This window comes from Aythya ferina, assembly GCF_964211825.1.
Source record: "Aythya ferina genome assembly, chromosome: 10".
Lineage (NCBI taxonomy): Eukaryota > Metazoa > Chordata > Aves > Anseriformes > Anatidae > Aythya > Aythya ferina.
This window is the reverse complement of record NC_140306.1, coordinates 3,480,278-3,494,053: the sequence shown is the minus strand read 5'-3', so window position 1 is coordinate 3,494,053 and position 13,776 is coordinate 3,480,278. Positions and strand designations below refer to the sequence as shown.

General features: G+C 35.0%; 1 protein-coding gene across 4 annotated transcripts in view; it reads right to left on the bottom strand.

The window, feature by feature from the left end:
• CNTN3 (contactin 3) overlaps positions 1–13,776 on the bottom strand; it is a 98,670-nt gene that overhangs the window by 28,023 nt on the left and 56,871 nt on the right. For all 4 annotated transcript variants that reach the window (XM_084530869.1, XM_084530870.1, XM_084530867.1 and 1 more), the window contains 3 exons: positions 9,916–10,119; positions 9,482–9,584; positions 8,292–8,476 (listed from right to left, as the gene is read on the bottom strand). In XM_084530869.1, coding sequence (XP_084386995.1) covers positions 8,292–8,476; positions 9,482–9,584; positions 9,916–10,119 — 492 coding nt within the window. The remainder of the gene's footprint in view (positions 1–8,291; positions 8,477–9,481; positions 9,585–9,915; positions 10,120–13,776) is intronic.

Below are 13,776 nucleotides of genomic sequence, written 5' to 3'. Positions count from 1 at the left end.
CAAAAATAGCTAATTTTTGAACATTTTGATTTATTAAAACTATACATCCTTCAAAATTAACTAAAACACAATCAAAAGCGTAAAAGTATAGTTTAAAACACTACAGCTTACATGGGGATAAAAAAAAAACAAAAAGCTCACTTGGAAAAAAAAACAACACTCATTCATAAAAGGCAACAGTAGTTTATTCCTTCCATGCTATTTCACAGAATAGCACATAATTGTCTTATAGCTAACTGGTGTGAATTTTCTTTGAATGTATTCAAATTGATAGAAAGTTTATGATGTCAATATATAAGCTATGTCTCCTAGATAAGATAAATTTTGAACATGGCATAAAAGAAAGACTAAAAATAGAATGAAACTTGGGTTGCAAAAATATAATTACAGGCAATGGAATTTTCTAGACCCAATTTGACTACCTAAAAGTTTTTACTAAAATGATCCTTTTTCATACAAAAATAAATAAATACTGAAGCTAAACTTTCTAAACTAGTATCATTTGTATTTGTACTATATGTTTGTCTGATTAAACTTAAGATGACTGATGAAAAGCAATTTACCACTAGGATATGAATCAGAAGCACTTTTTTTGATATCTAAAACCAAAGAAAGATGATATAAGACATTTAAGGAAGTAACATATACTATATATTTATATAACAGTAATATTCACAAATCAAAAGGCAAATTTTTGAAAGCTTCTAGTTGATCTATTACCAAAAAGTTAAATTTTAGAGTTCCTTGCTCTACTAAAAATCTGCACTGAATGAGGATATGTCTTTAAACATCTCAGAGTACTTGATACCTCACGAATAACGTTGACATTGATGATCTAGCAGGACAGTGCTGTACATTGACAACTATATACTTTAGTTTCTGGTTAATCTGGACACATTACATATACTTTTTTTCCCATATAAAAACCAAAAGCTATATAATACATGAGAGAAAAGCTATATAGTACATGAGAGAGCCATGTAGATAAATGCTTAGAAGATTTTCTTTTAGCAAGACTTTGGCTACTAAATAGCATCAGCTTCTAAAACACAAAGGACATTTGAAATTTAATCCTTTATTTCCTTAAATACAGGCTCCTATCCCTCTCATACCAAAACAAATAGAAAAAAAAAAAAAAGAAAAAAGGAAAATAGCATTATTTTATAGATGACTTTTGGAAGCACATAAGGTCAGATTAATTCCTGCTGAACTTCTCACTACAATAGCATTATACCAGCAATTAATTCAGACCAGGAAAATTAATGACTTGCCTATGGTCAGAAGGGAAGTCTGCAGCACAGCTGGGAGCTGAACCTATTCCATTGCCAAAGGCACGAGACCAGCAGACCAACATTTGGATGAGGGCTAGTATTCATTTTGTTAAAAAGATTCATAAAATCTAGCACATAAAATCTAGCACATAAATTCTCTCTCCATCTTATTTTCTGAAATGCAGCAATAAGATCTCACCATGATCACATACTGCACCATACTTTTAGGATAACAAGGATTAATTCTGTTTATGATTTATGTGTAAATATTCAGGATTAACTTCTCATAGGAAGAATTTACTAGAACGTATTCATTTAGATATTAACTTAGGAGAGCTTGGAATTCAACCAGCATTTGCTGACAGTGGAACCTGCTGTTATTTCTTTTGTTTTGTATGTCTCTTATACCACATGAGGATTAATGCCTTTTACCAGTTTGGGGATCATATATTTTTTTACACTCTCTTTATCAAGGTTAGCTCTGAAAGACAGGATAACCTACCTAATCTTTGCGTCAAACAGATGTATTATCTTACTGATATTAATGTTGGTTAAATACTGAAAGCTAACGTTCCTACACTGGAGTTCAAGAAAGAGCCATTGCTTTGTCTCATGTTGTCATTTGGAGTATTTGTCCCACATATGTCAAGGGGCTGAAAGCTCAGTCCTCCATGTCAGCATGCTTCCTGCACTTTGCATACCTAAATATTTATGCAACAAGCAACAGTCCGTGAATTATTGATGGATCCATACATGTGCAATATTTCACATCTGCTGCATATCTTCACTTGAAAGTAGGTTAACTGTGGTCTATTTTCAATTTCAAGATCTTGGATTCAATTTCATTACAGAGAAAAACACCAACTTCACTGTAAATCTGCATTTTAGGACTCTTGATGTCAGGCAGTCTCCATAGAAGGCTTTTCCCAAGTCTCCAGGGCATATATGACAAACTTATCTGAAAGTGTGGAAGCAAGACCACCACTCAGAAGAGAAACAAACAGAACAGAGCTTCCAAAGCCCCAGTGTGTGGCTTTTCACAGTGTGTGAAATTCATGGTGCTTGAGCATTTGCAAGAGAGTGTTGATGTAGACTTCAGTGATTTTCTTGACGGATGCTCTTTGTCTCTTCCAATTACTGGCCAAGGAATCCAGCGGAAAGAAAAATACCCTTTTCAATCTTCCACATCTAAAAAGTCTCTAACGATGAGTGTAGAAAATATTGGAAATTCTTAGACAAAAAAATCATTCAACTAAACAGTTCAAAATTGAATAGACGGCTTAAGCAGGGCAATCACAGATGGGAGTATTCCATGAAATACTCTGAATCTTGGCAAAAGTAAGGATGTCCATATTGCAGCAACTGAGAAAAGTGCAGACAGGAGGTCACGTATTGGTAGATCTACGTATCCCCTCAAAAGATAAACATCACTTTCCAAGCCCAGCACTACCCTTTTTATTGAGCTCTGCCCAACTGTACCTTAATGATTCTGAAGAAACAACCGTATTCCTCTTGAAGTCTACTCACTGGTAGGCAAATGTTACCTGCTTAGAATGTCTGCTTTCAGTCTGGAGACAAAACCACCGTATCTGTGCTCCTGAATGAAGTCTGTAATGACTTGGTAAAAAAAAAACAAAAACTCTTTCTGGAGACACCACTCCTTCCTCCCTCAGCAGGGAACAGGCAAACAGACAACACATTTCCACTGAGATGAAAAAAAATACAATGCCCTGTAAGTTGTGAAGTTGGAAGTGAATTTTAATGGAGTTTGTAGCACAGGGTTTGTAACCATGATAGGAATCTGTAATTGTGTGATAATACTTGCAATTCTCAGGAACTTGCAGTACAATCTTCGCAAAACATTCATAAGAGGTTCCCCTTAGGACAAAATACTTGTAGGTAAATGATTTTCTAAAAAACATAGCCATCAGCCTCACAGTTAGTTACTTGTAAAAGCATCAGCCTACATTTTACTTCATTTGTTATTGCCTTATATATTCCTTGTAATGCTCATAGTTGCACAGGCAAAAATGACACAAGTGTGTAAAAATAACATTTAGCCTGGTGAGAAGACTCAGTTATCTTTTTCTTATTGACTATGACCACCTTTTGCTTCCAGCTAACAGGCCAGGCTGGTCATCCTGAAGAGAACAACTGTTACTTCACTACACCCAGGGGAATCCCTGTTGGCCATAAGGGGAAAAAGATCCACCATGTTAGCTTTTTAAGAAACCTCTTTGCAATGACTGTTCTGGGGTTTGGTGAGAGCAAAGACCAACTGCAATGAGTGACTGTGCCGAGGCTCCTGGAAGCAGTGGCTGAAGAAGCTGACATTTTCCAGACACTGTGTTGAGACCTAATTTATAAATAATTTGTGGGGTACCTTTCAGCCTCCTCATCAGCAATGATGCATGTTAACAGGAAACTTTACATCTGATTGCCTTCCGAGTCAGAGGCTCCAATAAAAATATCTTTTTAAATTCTGTAAACCATAGGAAAAATATGCAGGAAAGGCAGAGCTTCAGGACCATGACTTCTGTTCAGACACACCGTGCTCTCTCAGAGAGCACTGAGGTCTGCCTTACCTCTGCTCAGAGGCAGAAGACCACGGGAAGCCCTTCCAGAACAGTCCCTAATTGGAGCTCACACATAAGATGCAGCCTGCTTATACACATATCCTTACTTTGAAATTTACAGTCTGAAAGCTGGGCTGGAAATCTCTTTTGAAAATACCTTTGTATAGCTCAGCAGTCAGGCAATAAATCAGAGTCAAAAGGCACTTTCCATAGTTCAAGAGAAAGCGGCTATGAAGCATACTGGGAATTCACAAAGTTTTGTAAAAACAGAAAATGTAACCTTCATTTTCCAAGGTAATATCTCTCTGAAAGTCAGACTACAACACTCATACTGATGCCTACAGCAGTGATGAGCCTACTTTTATCTAAAAAATTCAAGTGACTTTAAGCACAGATAGCTCTTTCTGATAAAACAATGGGGCCTAAAGAAGCATGTAATAACTTCAATCCAAAGGTCCCCGAAAATGTCATTTTTTTCCACTTCCATTCCAAAATAAAAATGCTCTGAAGCAACAAGCAATTGCTACATCACTGGGAAAAGTCTTAGTATATAAAAAATATGGGCAATTAAATTGGACAGTGATCAACCTGAAGTTTACTTGTCAAAAATGTCAGCAACTTCTTGACAGTATTTAGCTCTTTACAGTTTTGTAGCTAATGTTTTGAAGACCTTTCCATGAACAAGATGGGGTCAGGCTATCAGAAAAAAGCTTTGAACAGTGAGGCTCTTCCACATTCAGGAGTAATGTGTTTCAGTATAATTTTAGTGGTACATTATTACCAAATGGTACATCTATAATGTATTTTGTACAGAGTCTATTTCTTACTGAGGGTCTGTATGTTCACAAAATGGAAATTCTGCCCCCTGACATCCCTTCATGCCTTAGCTAAGCACACAGAAATGGCAGCTGTTACAAGCAAGTGGAAGCGACCTTGCTGCCTGACTTTGACCATTGGCATCCTGGTGAGCACAACAACTCACCTTTGCTATTAAAAAACACTAATGCAGAGCAAAAGCAAAACAGCAGATACTTTTTCTCCCTATAAAACATTTTATGTTAGTACTGACTGTCAAGCATGAGTTCTGTTGAATCACCCTGTGCTAATTTAGAGAGTATTTTCTTCAATTATACTTAAAATTAACAGCTGTACATAACTCTACCATGTTGCGTGTTGTTTAACTGCACCTTAAAAATGTAATGAATTTCTTCCTATTTTTCCATGCTATGAAAAGTCACAGATTCTTTCTTCCATTATCTCTTTCTGGAAAGGGGTAATAGCAAAGATAAGTGAATATACTACTAAAGTGAAAGCAAATTATTTATATATTCAGGTTTTATATTAAATCAAAGTTAGATAATCTCATCCTATATTTAGCACATGTTGAACTTCACTGGGGAGAAAAATATCATTAAACACAAGTTGGAACTGTACAGAGCACAATGAACCAAACATTTGATGTTGGGCTTTTCTTGATATAATCCTTCACAAGGAAAAAGGAAGATTAATAGTCTGTTAGTAATGTTATGAAAGAACCCATAATATCTGTTTTGGAATATCTATGTTAATTATCAATTTCAACTATGTCTTCAGAGGTATATTTAAAATGAAATTCGAAAAAATGGACCCATTTCATTTTTTATAAAGAGAGTTATAGAGGTCCACAGGATTTCTAAACCCAAACATATTTATAATCCTTCTTGACATAATGACAAGAGGCATGACTGAAGTTGAGCCCATATTAAAGTGCTTTATGATTTCAATACCATGATTCATTACTGGAAGAAGAGTAAACAATTGAATTATTATTTTTTTTTAATCAAACAATTTATGCATTAAAACCCCAAGTTTCAGAATTCAAGATTTACAGTTTCAGATGTTTCCTAGCAAAGAAACAAACTATTTAAAGCTTTTTCTTAGTATTAGGTTTATGTTTCACTTACAAATAATTTTAAAAACCTGCAAAGAAAGGAAAATTGCCTATTTTCAGTTGAATGACGCATTTTTGCCCATTTTTTTTTCCCTTAAGAGATGTATTTTACACATTGTTTCACTAAGACAACATGGAGAATAACCCCAGCTCTGCTTAAACATTTTTGGATAGGACAGAAACCTCTTTTTGTTCTGCCAAGGATAGAAAAATAAATGTTGCCACTGCTGAAATAAAAAGGCATTTCTAATGCTTATATTTTTCTATATATAATTATCAGATCCATCCTAGACTTCCACCAAAATAATTTCTAGACAGCAACCAGTATCCACTAACATTGCCACACAGATTTGAGGCATCTTTGCCAGAGCTGGTGCTTTATGGCAGATGGATGATTTTTATTCTAAGTCTTCAGTATACTGCATTAATTTTCCCCCAAATCCTCATCTGCTTTCAGAACAAGTTCCTTAAAAGTGCATAAATATTGATCTTCTATTGGAAGACTAACTGGCATACGATTATGTTTCTTTACCAGACAGATTTCTGAGCTCCGATATCAGACATAACGGCAAACCATCAGAAAGTATAATCTTCAGTTATAGAACACTATTCGTTTTCACACGGAACAAAAACCCTAATTATCAGAAAGGTTTAAAATTACCCTATCCTGACAACAGACTTGTTGGTATTCTGTTTGTAAAAATGAAAGCAAGTAATAAAATAAGAAAAAAAAACCTCAAATCTACTTAATTCTGCAGAATGGGTTTCATTAAGCAAAACAAATGAAATAAAACAGTTGGAGTACCATTAATGCCATTACAAGTCTCATTATTCTCTTCAGTCTAAACACCCATATTAGGGAGAAGTCTAATGCAGACAGATATTTATACTGGAATATTAACTGCATTTGAGAGTTCAGATCCCTTTCTGGATTTGGAATGAAAATATTCACACTGAGCACTTGCAAATCACAATTTCCTTGTTACAAAACTGCAACTTGCTTATTTTTATTGATTAGCAACTTTCTTTATTTGAGCTCTGTGCCCTTGATTGACGAGAATGGAAGTTGGGAAGCATGTCACATTCAAAATTACTCACCATCATAAAATTATCTTATAACGATATAACTAATAACTATATAATACAATTTATTTATATATAATAACTCATGAACAAATGAAATTCTATCTGGCATGTAGTTTACATTCATGTATCTTAAAACTGCTCTGATTTCAAACTGGCATAGGAGTACTGAATCAAACTGATGACAAACTGCAATTTATTTGAAACTTTTCAAGAAGCTAATAAAATCCTAGAATGGTTTGGGTTGGAAGGGACCTTAAAAATCATCCAGTTCCAGCCCTCCTGCCATAAGCAGAGATGCTTTCTACTAAACGAGGTTGCTCAAAAAGCCACTTTATAGAATCAAATACAAAGTACCAAGTTTAGAATTATAGATGACACTGGCAGATAAAACATCAAGCTCTTTTGCCCTGTTATCCACAATTACTATTAAAAAAAGTCTTAATTAGTACCAGTATATGGAAAATTTAATACAGCTATTTATTTGGAAGCTGGATTGGGAACACCTTTTTTCCTTTATCAAATCTTGTTCCCTAAATTAAAATCTTCATTGATTGAAATCTACATTGCAACACTGTGTTCTAGTAAAAAGTAGCTTCCCATGCAGACTAAGTAAACAGACAGAACATTTGTACAAAGTTGCACAGTAGGTATTTTATGTGCATTTTTACACAACTTTTTTTTTTTTTTTCTAAGAAAAAATCTCAAATACTCCTAGATGAGGAAAATATTTGAAAACAAAGACTGAAACCTTCTTTAAATTGGCATTTACCAAAAGCAAACAAAATTTGCTAATATCTGGCTTTCACAAAAATTGTCAGTTACCACTTTTATGGAAATCAATCTTTCTTTAAACCACTACCAATGTGCTTTGCTAATATTCATTTCACTCTATAAACGCACAAGAGATTCTGTCAGTTTCCCAGCTCTTTCCTATTATTTCATCTCCTATACTGAATTATATTGTCCTATTTATTTTTTTAAGAAAGTAAAAGCGTCTTTTTGGAAAGCAAAGAATTGACAACATCCATCAATCAACTTTTCCTAAAGCAATATAAAATTTATATTTTCTGCAAATGTGAGGACTATATAAGTACCTTAAATAAATATGACTGGAAATTTAAGGTTTCACCCACGACCAATCTAAGGTGTTTCTATATATATACATATATTATATTTCCAGCATTTTTCTAAATAAATACAAGCTCTTTCTATACTACTCTTAGCTATTCTTTTGAACGTGGATGTTTATCAGAAAAGTTATGCAAAAACCTGGTGGAAAATTTATCTTCTTTCTCTACAAGCTGTTAAGATGCCTGCAATTTTTAAGAACAGATTTTTGACGGTTTGTAAACGCAGAAGTACTTGAGAGTGGTTTGCATTTCATGTGCAAAGAAGGGTGGGAGAGAGGGGAGAAAGAAGATTTCCTACCATAGTAAGTGAGACGTCCTCTTGCAATGTTTTTTCCTCTTGAGTTCTCAGTAATACATTCATACAACCCTGCATCCTCCTGCTGGAAATTAGGTATTTCAATCATGCCATTGGATTTCCTTAGCTTTATTTTACTCGGAAACGGCAGACCATCAGTTCTTCTCCAGTTAATCTGAGGCACAGGGCTAAATACAAGATAATGGGACTTAAGTAAACAACTTTGCTTCACATACTTGACTGTCAAAATTAGGCACTTAAACTAATATGTAATACACCCCAGAAGTGACAAAAGCTTGTGTTAAAAGTAGTATTAATACTGTACATGACAGATGGTTAGACAGCATGGTAACTGATTTGCATATGCTGTTCTGTTCCTTATCCTATTATTTGTAGCATCACATTTTTCACGAATATCTGCTTTACTGTCTAAAAGCAACTAAAATTTCCTTTAAATCAGCACTGGCCTCCCCTGAAGACAGGAGAGATTTACACCAGTGCCTTCCATGGAAGGGGAATCAAAGCAAGTCTTCTGCAATTCCCATCCTAGAAGACCCTTTCATTTTCTGATTTCAAAACTTTCCCTCATGCAGCTGGGGAACAGAAGCAAAAGCATACGATTAAGTTACCGTTCTGGAGTTTAAAATTATGAGTGCTTGACAAACTGTCTACAAATAAACTGCAGAGTGGTTAGTAAATACATTTACAGAAACATAAATGCATTCTCAGATCATTTATGAAACAAAAAAGATATCAATTGTGTGTGAAATGTCATTGAGAAGAGGATTGTATTTTAATTTTTATTTCAGCTATAAAGGGAGAACAATATTATGAAAGCATCAAGTATATTTAACAGTAAAATTCAGTGAAAATTCTCACTGACTTCAACAACAATTCCTTTACCCCGAGAAAGTGGAGCTACGTCAAAGGACATCTGCAAAACTGCATTGATCTCATTCAAGAGAATTTGAAATGAAATGTAAATTTCTGTGTTGCCAACATGCACATTTTAATTCTAAACAACTAGAATGACTCCAAAGCTCTTTCCCCTCTTATTCCAAGGCAGTAACTGTGATGGTCAAAGCAAGATCTTTAGAAAAAACTATCGACAGACTGCCGGATGTCCACAGCTGTAGCGCCAATGAACGCTAACATGCTTCAGCTTTGCAGTATAGGTGAAGATGAGAACTTACTTTCCTAGTGCAAAGCATTCTAGCTTCACAGTCGAGCCTTTAGCTGCAGGAAGTGTCTCAGGAAACTGAACTTCTATTTTGGGTTCATATTCTCCCATTACACCTATACAAGACAATTGGAAAAGGTCATATTTCATTTCTGAAGCTACCTTTCTCTCTTTAGTGCTGCATAACATTACATTCAAAATTCAGTTTATTCCTACCACACTCCATTTAGAAATTCGAGCTCAGGGACCTTCCAATGAAATCAGTCAGAGGTAGGAGAGGAAGAGGAAAACACAGCAAATATAGTTTATATTCTTATAAGCAACCAATATTCTGAGAATGCATGAAAAATTACACCAGAAGATAAAAAAAATAAATCACTGGCAACTAGCTGTATGGAACATAATGAAAGAAGGGGTGTTTAGCCGCAGGTAAAAGGGAAGTCATACCATCGGTGCGCAGCACTAGAGGAGTAGGTGACCCAAGAACGTGGCTGTTTGTCACCGTGCTGGTTACGACACAGGTGTAATTTCCCACGTCTGACGGCTCCACTTTGGCTATGTAGAGGTGACCGGTCTCCTGAGACACAAATCGCCGACTGTCCTCTTGTACAAATGATGGATACTCATTGAAGATCCAAGCAAATGACAATTCTAATTGGTTATAAAAAATAAGTAAAGATGCTAATGATGTTTGGTAGGGTTTTCCACATTTTTTTTTATTCTTCAGAGAGCTTTTTTTATTTATTGTATCTTATACAATTATCATAGACATATTGCATTATGTATTAAACAAGACCAGAGAACCAGTGATAAAAAAAAAAGAAACAAAAAACTAAAAACATATCAGAAACAAGTGAAACCCCAAGAAGTTAAAACAAACCACTTTTTCAATGAAACCATACCTCTTCCAGTAGAAGAAAAATGTGAAAGGAATTCAAAATCTTTTACAAAATAATATTTTTTGATCTACTCTCTTAAGACTTAATATGACGGGAAGAGGAGTAGACAGCAAAAAATGAGACCAGACTTTGTTAAAATGGAAATATCATTCAGTATCTACTTAGCAGCCCAGCTAGATACTTAACAGAAATGGCACAGGAGTATATGCAGCTGAAAGGAATGTCAAAAGAAGTAAAAACACCTAGAGGAGCTCAGCACACAGCAAAACTGTGTTTTTCACACAAAAATTAGATCTTTGCATGAAATGGCAAACTGGCCCTCACTGGAGTACTTTACAGGCATTTTAAAGGAAAACTAAACTTCAAAAGACAAATCACAAGATTTGGCAAAAACTACATTTAATTTTTTTTCCCTCTGAACAGCACTCTGAGCTGTGTATCCAATTCTAATTGGCATGTGAGAAGCCATGTGCCTCTTTCATTCATATCCTACAGAATGAAAGGAAATTAATTTTTAATGGTTTTCCAGGCAAGAAATAATTTTTCACCCAAGTGCCACTCAGCTGAAAGTTTATAAAAAGATTAGAGCTTCTGCAAGTGCTAATTAGAAACGATTATAGTTTGATTGACCTGCCTTGGCGCTAAAATATCTTGTAGCATTTGCACTGCCCCTACAAAATGGAGATCATTCTTTTTTTTTGCACAGGTTTAATTTGAAAGTGCATACATTTGGATGCAGTCACCAAAGGAAGGGTTGGCATTTTCATAACCCCCACAGCCGAATATGAACATGCAGCCAGGAAAGCACTAAGCCAACAGAATAATTTAACAAAAGGTAAGATAGTGCAGATAAAAAACACTCAACAAATTAAATTATTAAAATATTTATGGACTGGTTAATGCAAAAAGGGCATCAAATGAAATGGCTTATCATAATTGCATTTAATTTTCTTCAATCAATATTTAAACTCTTTCCATTACCATAATTTTGCAGGAACAACGTGTGTGTGAACAATTAACATTCTCAGGAATATTCTCAAGAGTTGAACTTTTGTTATACTGGGAAATTTTTACTGTTGGAAACAGTCAACTATCCTAGTTGTGCAGCATGTCTCCTCCAATGAAACAGAGCCAAAAAGTTTATTCCTAGGTAACAGGAGAAGTTGAATTAATTTATCCCAAGGAAGTCAACATGGATTTGTTACAAAAAGACAGAGTAGTTAGTGCAGTAGGAAGCAAAACCTTGCGACAGAGCTTGACTTCAGTAAGACTTCTGAGATATGCCACAACAGTCTCATAAGGAAGACACAGCCAACAAAAAAAAAATACCCTATATAACTGTTCTCCCATCTTACAACAAGGCGTCAATGTTTTGATGTTGAACAGAGAGGGCTTGAGTAAGTAGTGATGGGAGGGCCATTGGTGGTGCAAGGCTCTGGCTTAGGTTCAATACTCTATCACAACCACTACGAATAGTGAATAAATAAATGCATAAATAAAAAAGATGACAGAGAGGACACCTACAGAGTTTGAACGGGACCACAACATGTGTATGGTCTTGCTAAAGACTGGAAAATTACTACATTTTATGAGATCTGTACGGGGATGAGAGCAATCATAAGAACGGGGGAAAGCATAAAGTAGGTATCAATTCAGGAACAGTAGGAAAAAAATGAAAGATCTACATTTTCAGCTTTATAACACACTCTAAAGTTTGGGAAGTCGCAGTATTAGTTCTGGTATTTATTGAGCTACTTGTTTTCCTTCAACTCAATATCTTATTTCATTCTAAAACAAAACAAAACAAACAAAAACAAACAAGACATTATTCTTAACATTCAACGGGGATGGACATGTCTGTACACCAAGCAGGACAAAAAGCAGCTTGATTTAATTATCTTTATACTGGGCTAATAGTAAATTCACCGAAATCAGTCATTATGATTATGAAAACCACGCAAAGTGTATTTCAGTTTAATCAGATCCTTCGACAGCCTATGAATAAACACTCCTGGAAAACTAATTTCCCATTCAGCATACATTTTCATTGACTCTCTTAAATACAGAGCATTTCGTTACCAGTGCCCCACAGCCACTATCTCATTCTATATTTGCTGTACTTTACAAGATTGTATTCTGATTTTCCCCCCAAAATTCATATTAAACAACTTGTTCTGTGATTTATTATGTTTACACCCCTTGCTTGTTGCTGATCTTACAGCACCTCAAGGGATATAAATTCACTCCCTTTCTGTCAATTACAAATTTTCAGTTGATTTTCTGTTATAAATGAAAATAATACGTCTCTCCTGGGCTTCCTCAGAGATCTAAGCCTTTGCTTTCCAACACATTTTTTCCTTATTTGGAGACCATACATGGATAAGGTATTGGAAATTACAGTTATTACTCAATTTTTATTTGTTTACTACATCATGGTTGGCTTCTACTCTTTATTTAGTATTATTTGATTATTATTTACTGTGCAGTTTACCAGCCACAACATGCTCATACTGTTCTAGGCCCTTTGTGCACTTAAATGTTCAATTAAAAAAAACTCATAAAATTGCCTGTCATTTTTAAACTGAAATTTTATAAGATTCTACAATTAAATCACCACAACTGTTGTGGTCTGCCATGGCCATTTCCTGCCATCTGCGAGCTTTGAGAAAACTTCCTATGTAAGAAAAATGTAATGTTGCTAAAGGGACATAGAGGGGAGGAAAGCCCCACACATTTAGTAGCTTTTAACTGGGTTCAAAACTAGGTCTTAAGTACATCTAAATGCTTTTGAAGAAAAATTACTTTTAATTATATTGCACATTTCCTTTTTAAGACAGACCTTCATATCAGTGGGGAACCACTGAATGGAGCTGGAATTACTTTATTTTTAATGAACAGAATGTTAGAGTCAATACAGGTTTGGGGAATTTATAAATGAATTCAGAAAGTCAGCACAGCAAAAGCTAGAAAACAGCAGTGGAGATAGGCCTGCAACAAAGGAGCAGGATCATTCATAAAGCTGGTTTGATACACTAAAGCCTAAGGTCTGAAGGTCTTCTCTACTTATCATTCCCCCACCGTCTCTTAATCCTTTTCTTCTGGACCGCCACTCCTTTACACCTATTTAATACGCATCAGCTAGTTCCCTAATTCACACCTTAAATGAGATTTCTAAGACAGCCAGAAGTAAATGATGTGAATAATATTGTTCTGAAACTGATTGAAAGTTCTTATTTTCAAAATTGATTACATTTTGGTTACAGAAGCTGATGTATCCATAAGTAATCCTGAAAAGAAATGGATGTATTCGATTTTGGAGTGCACTGAGCTGACTCAACAACATTTAGGGGTTCTGTTTTTTTGTTGCTGTTGGTTTGTTTTTTTTTTTTTGGTTGTTTTCATTTTTAAC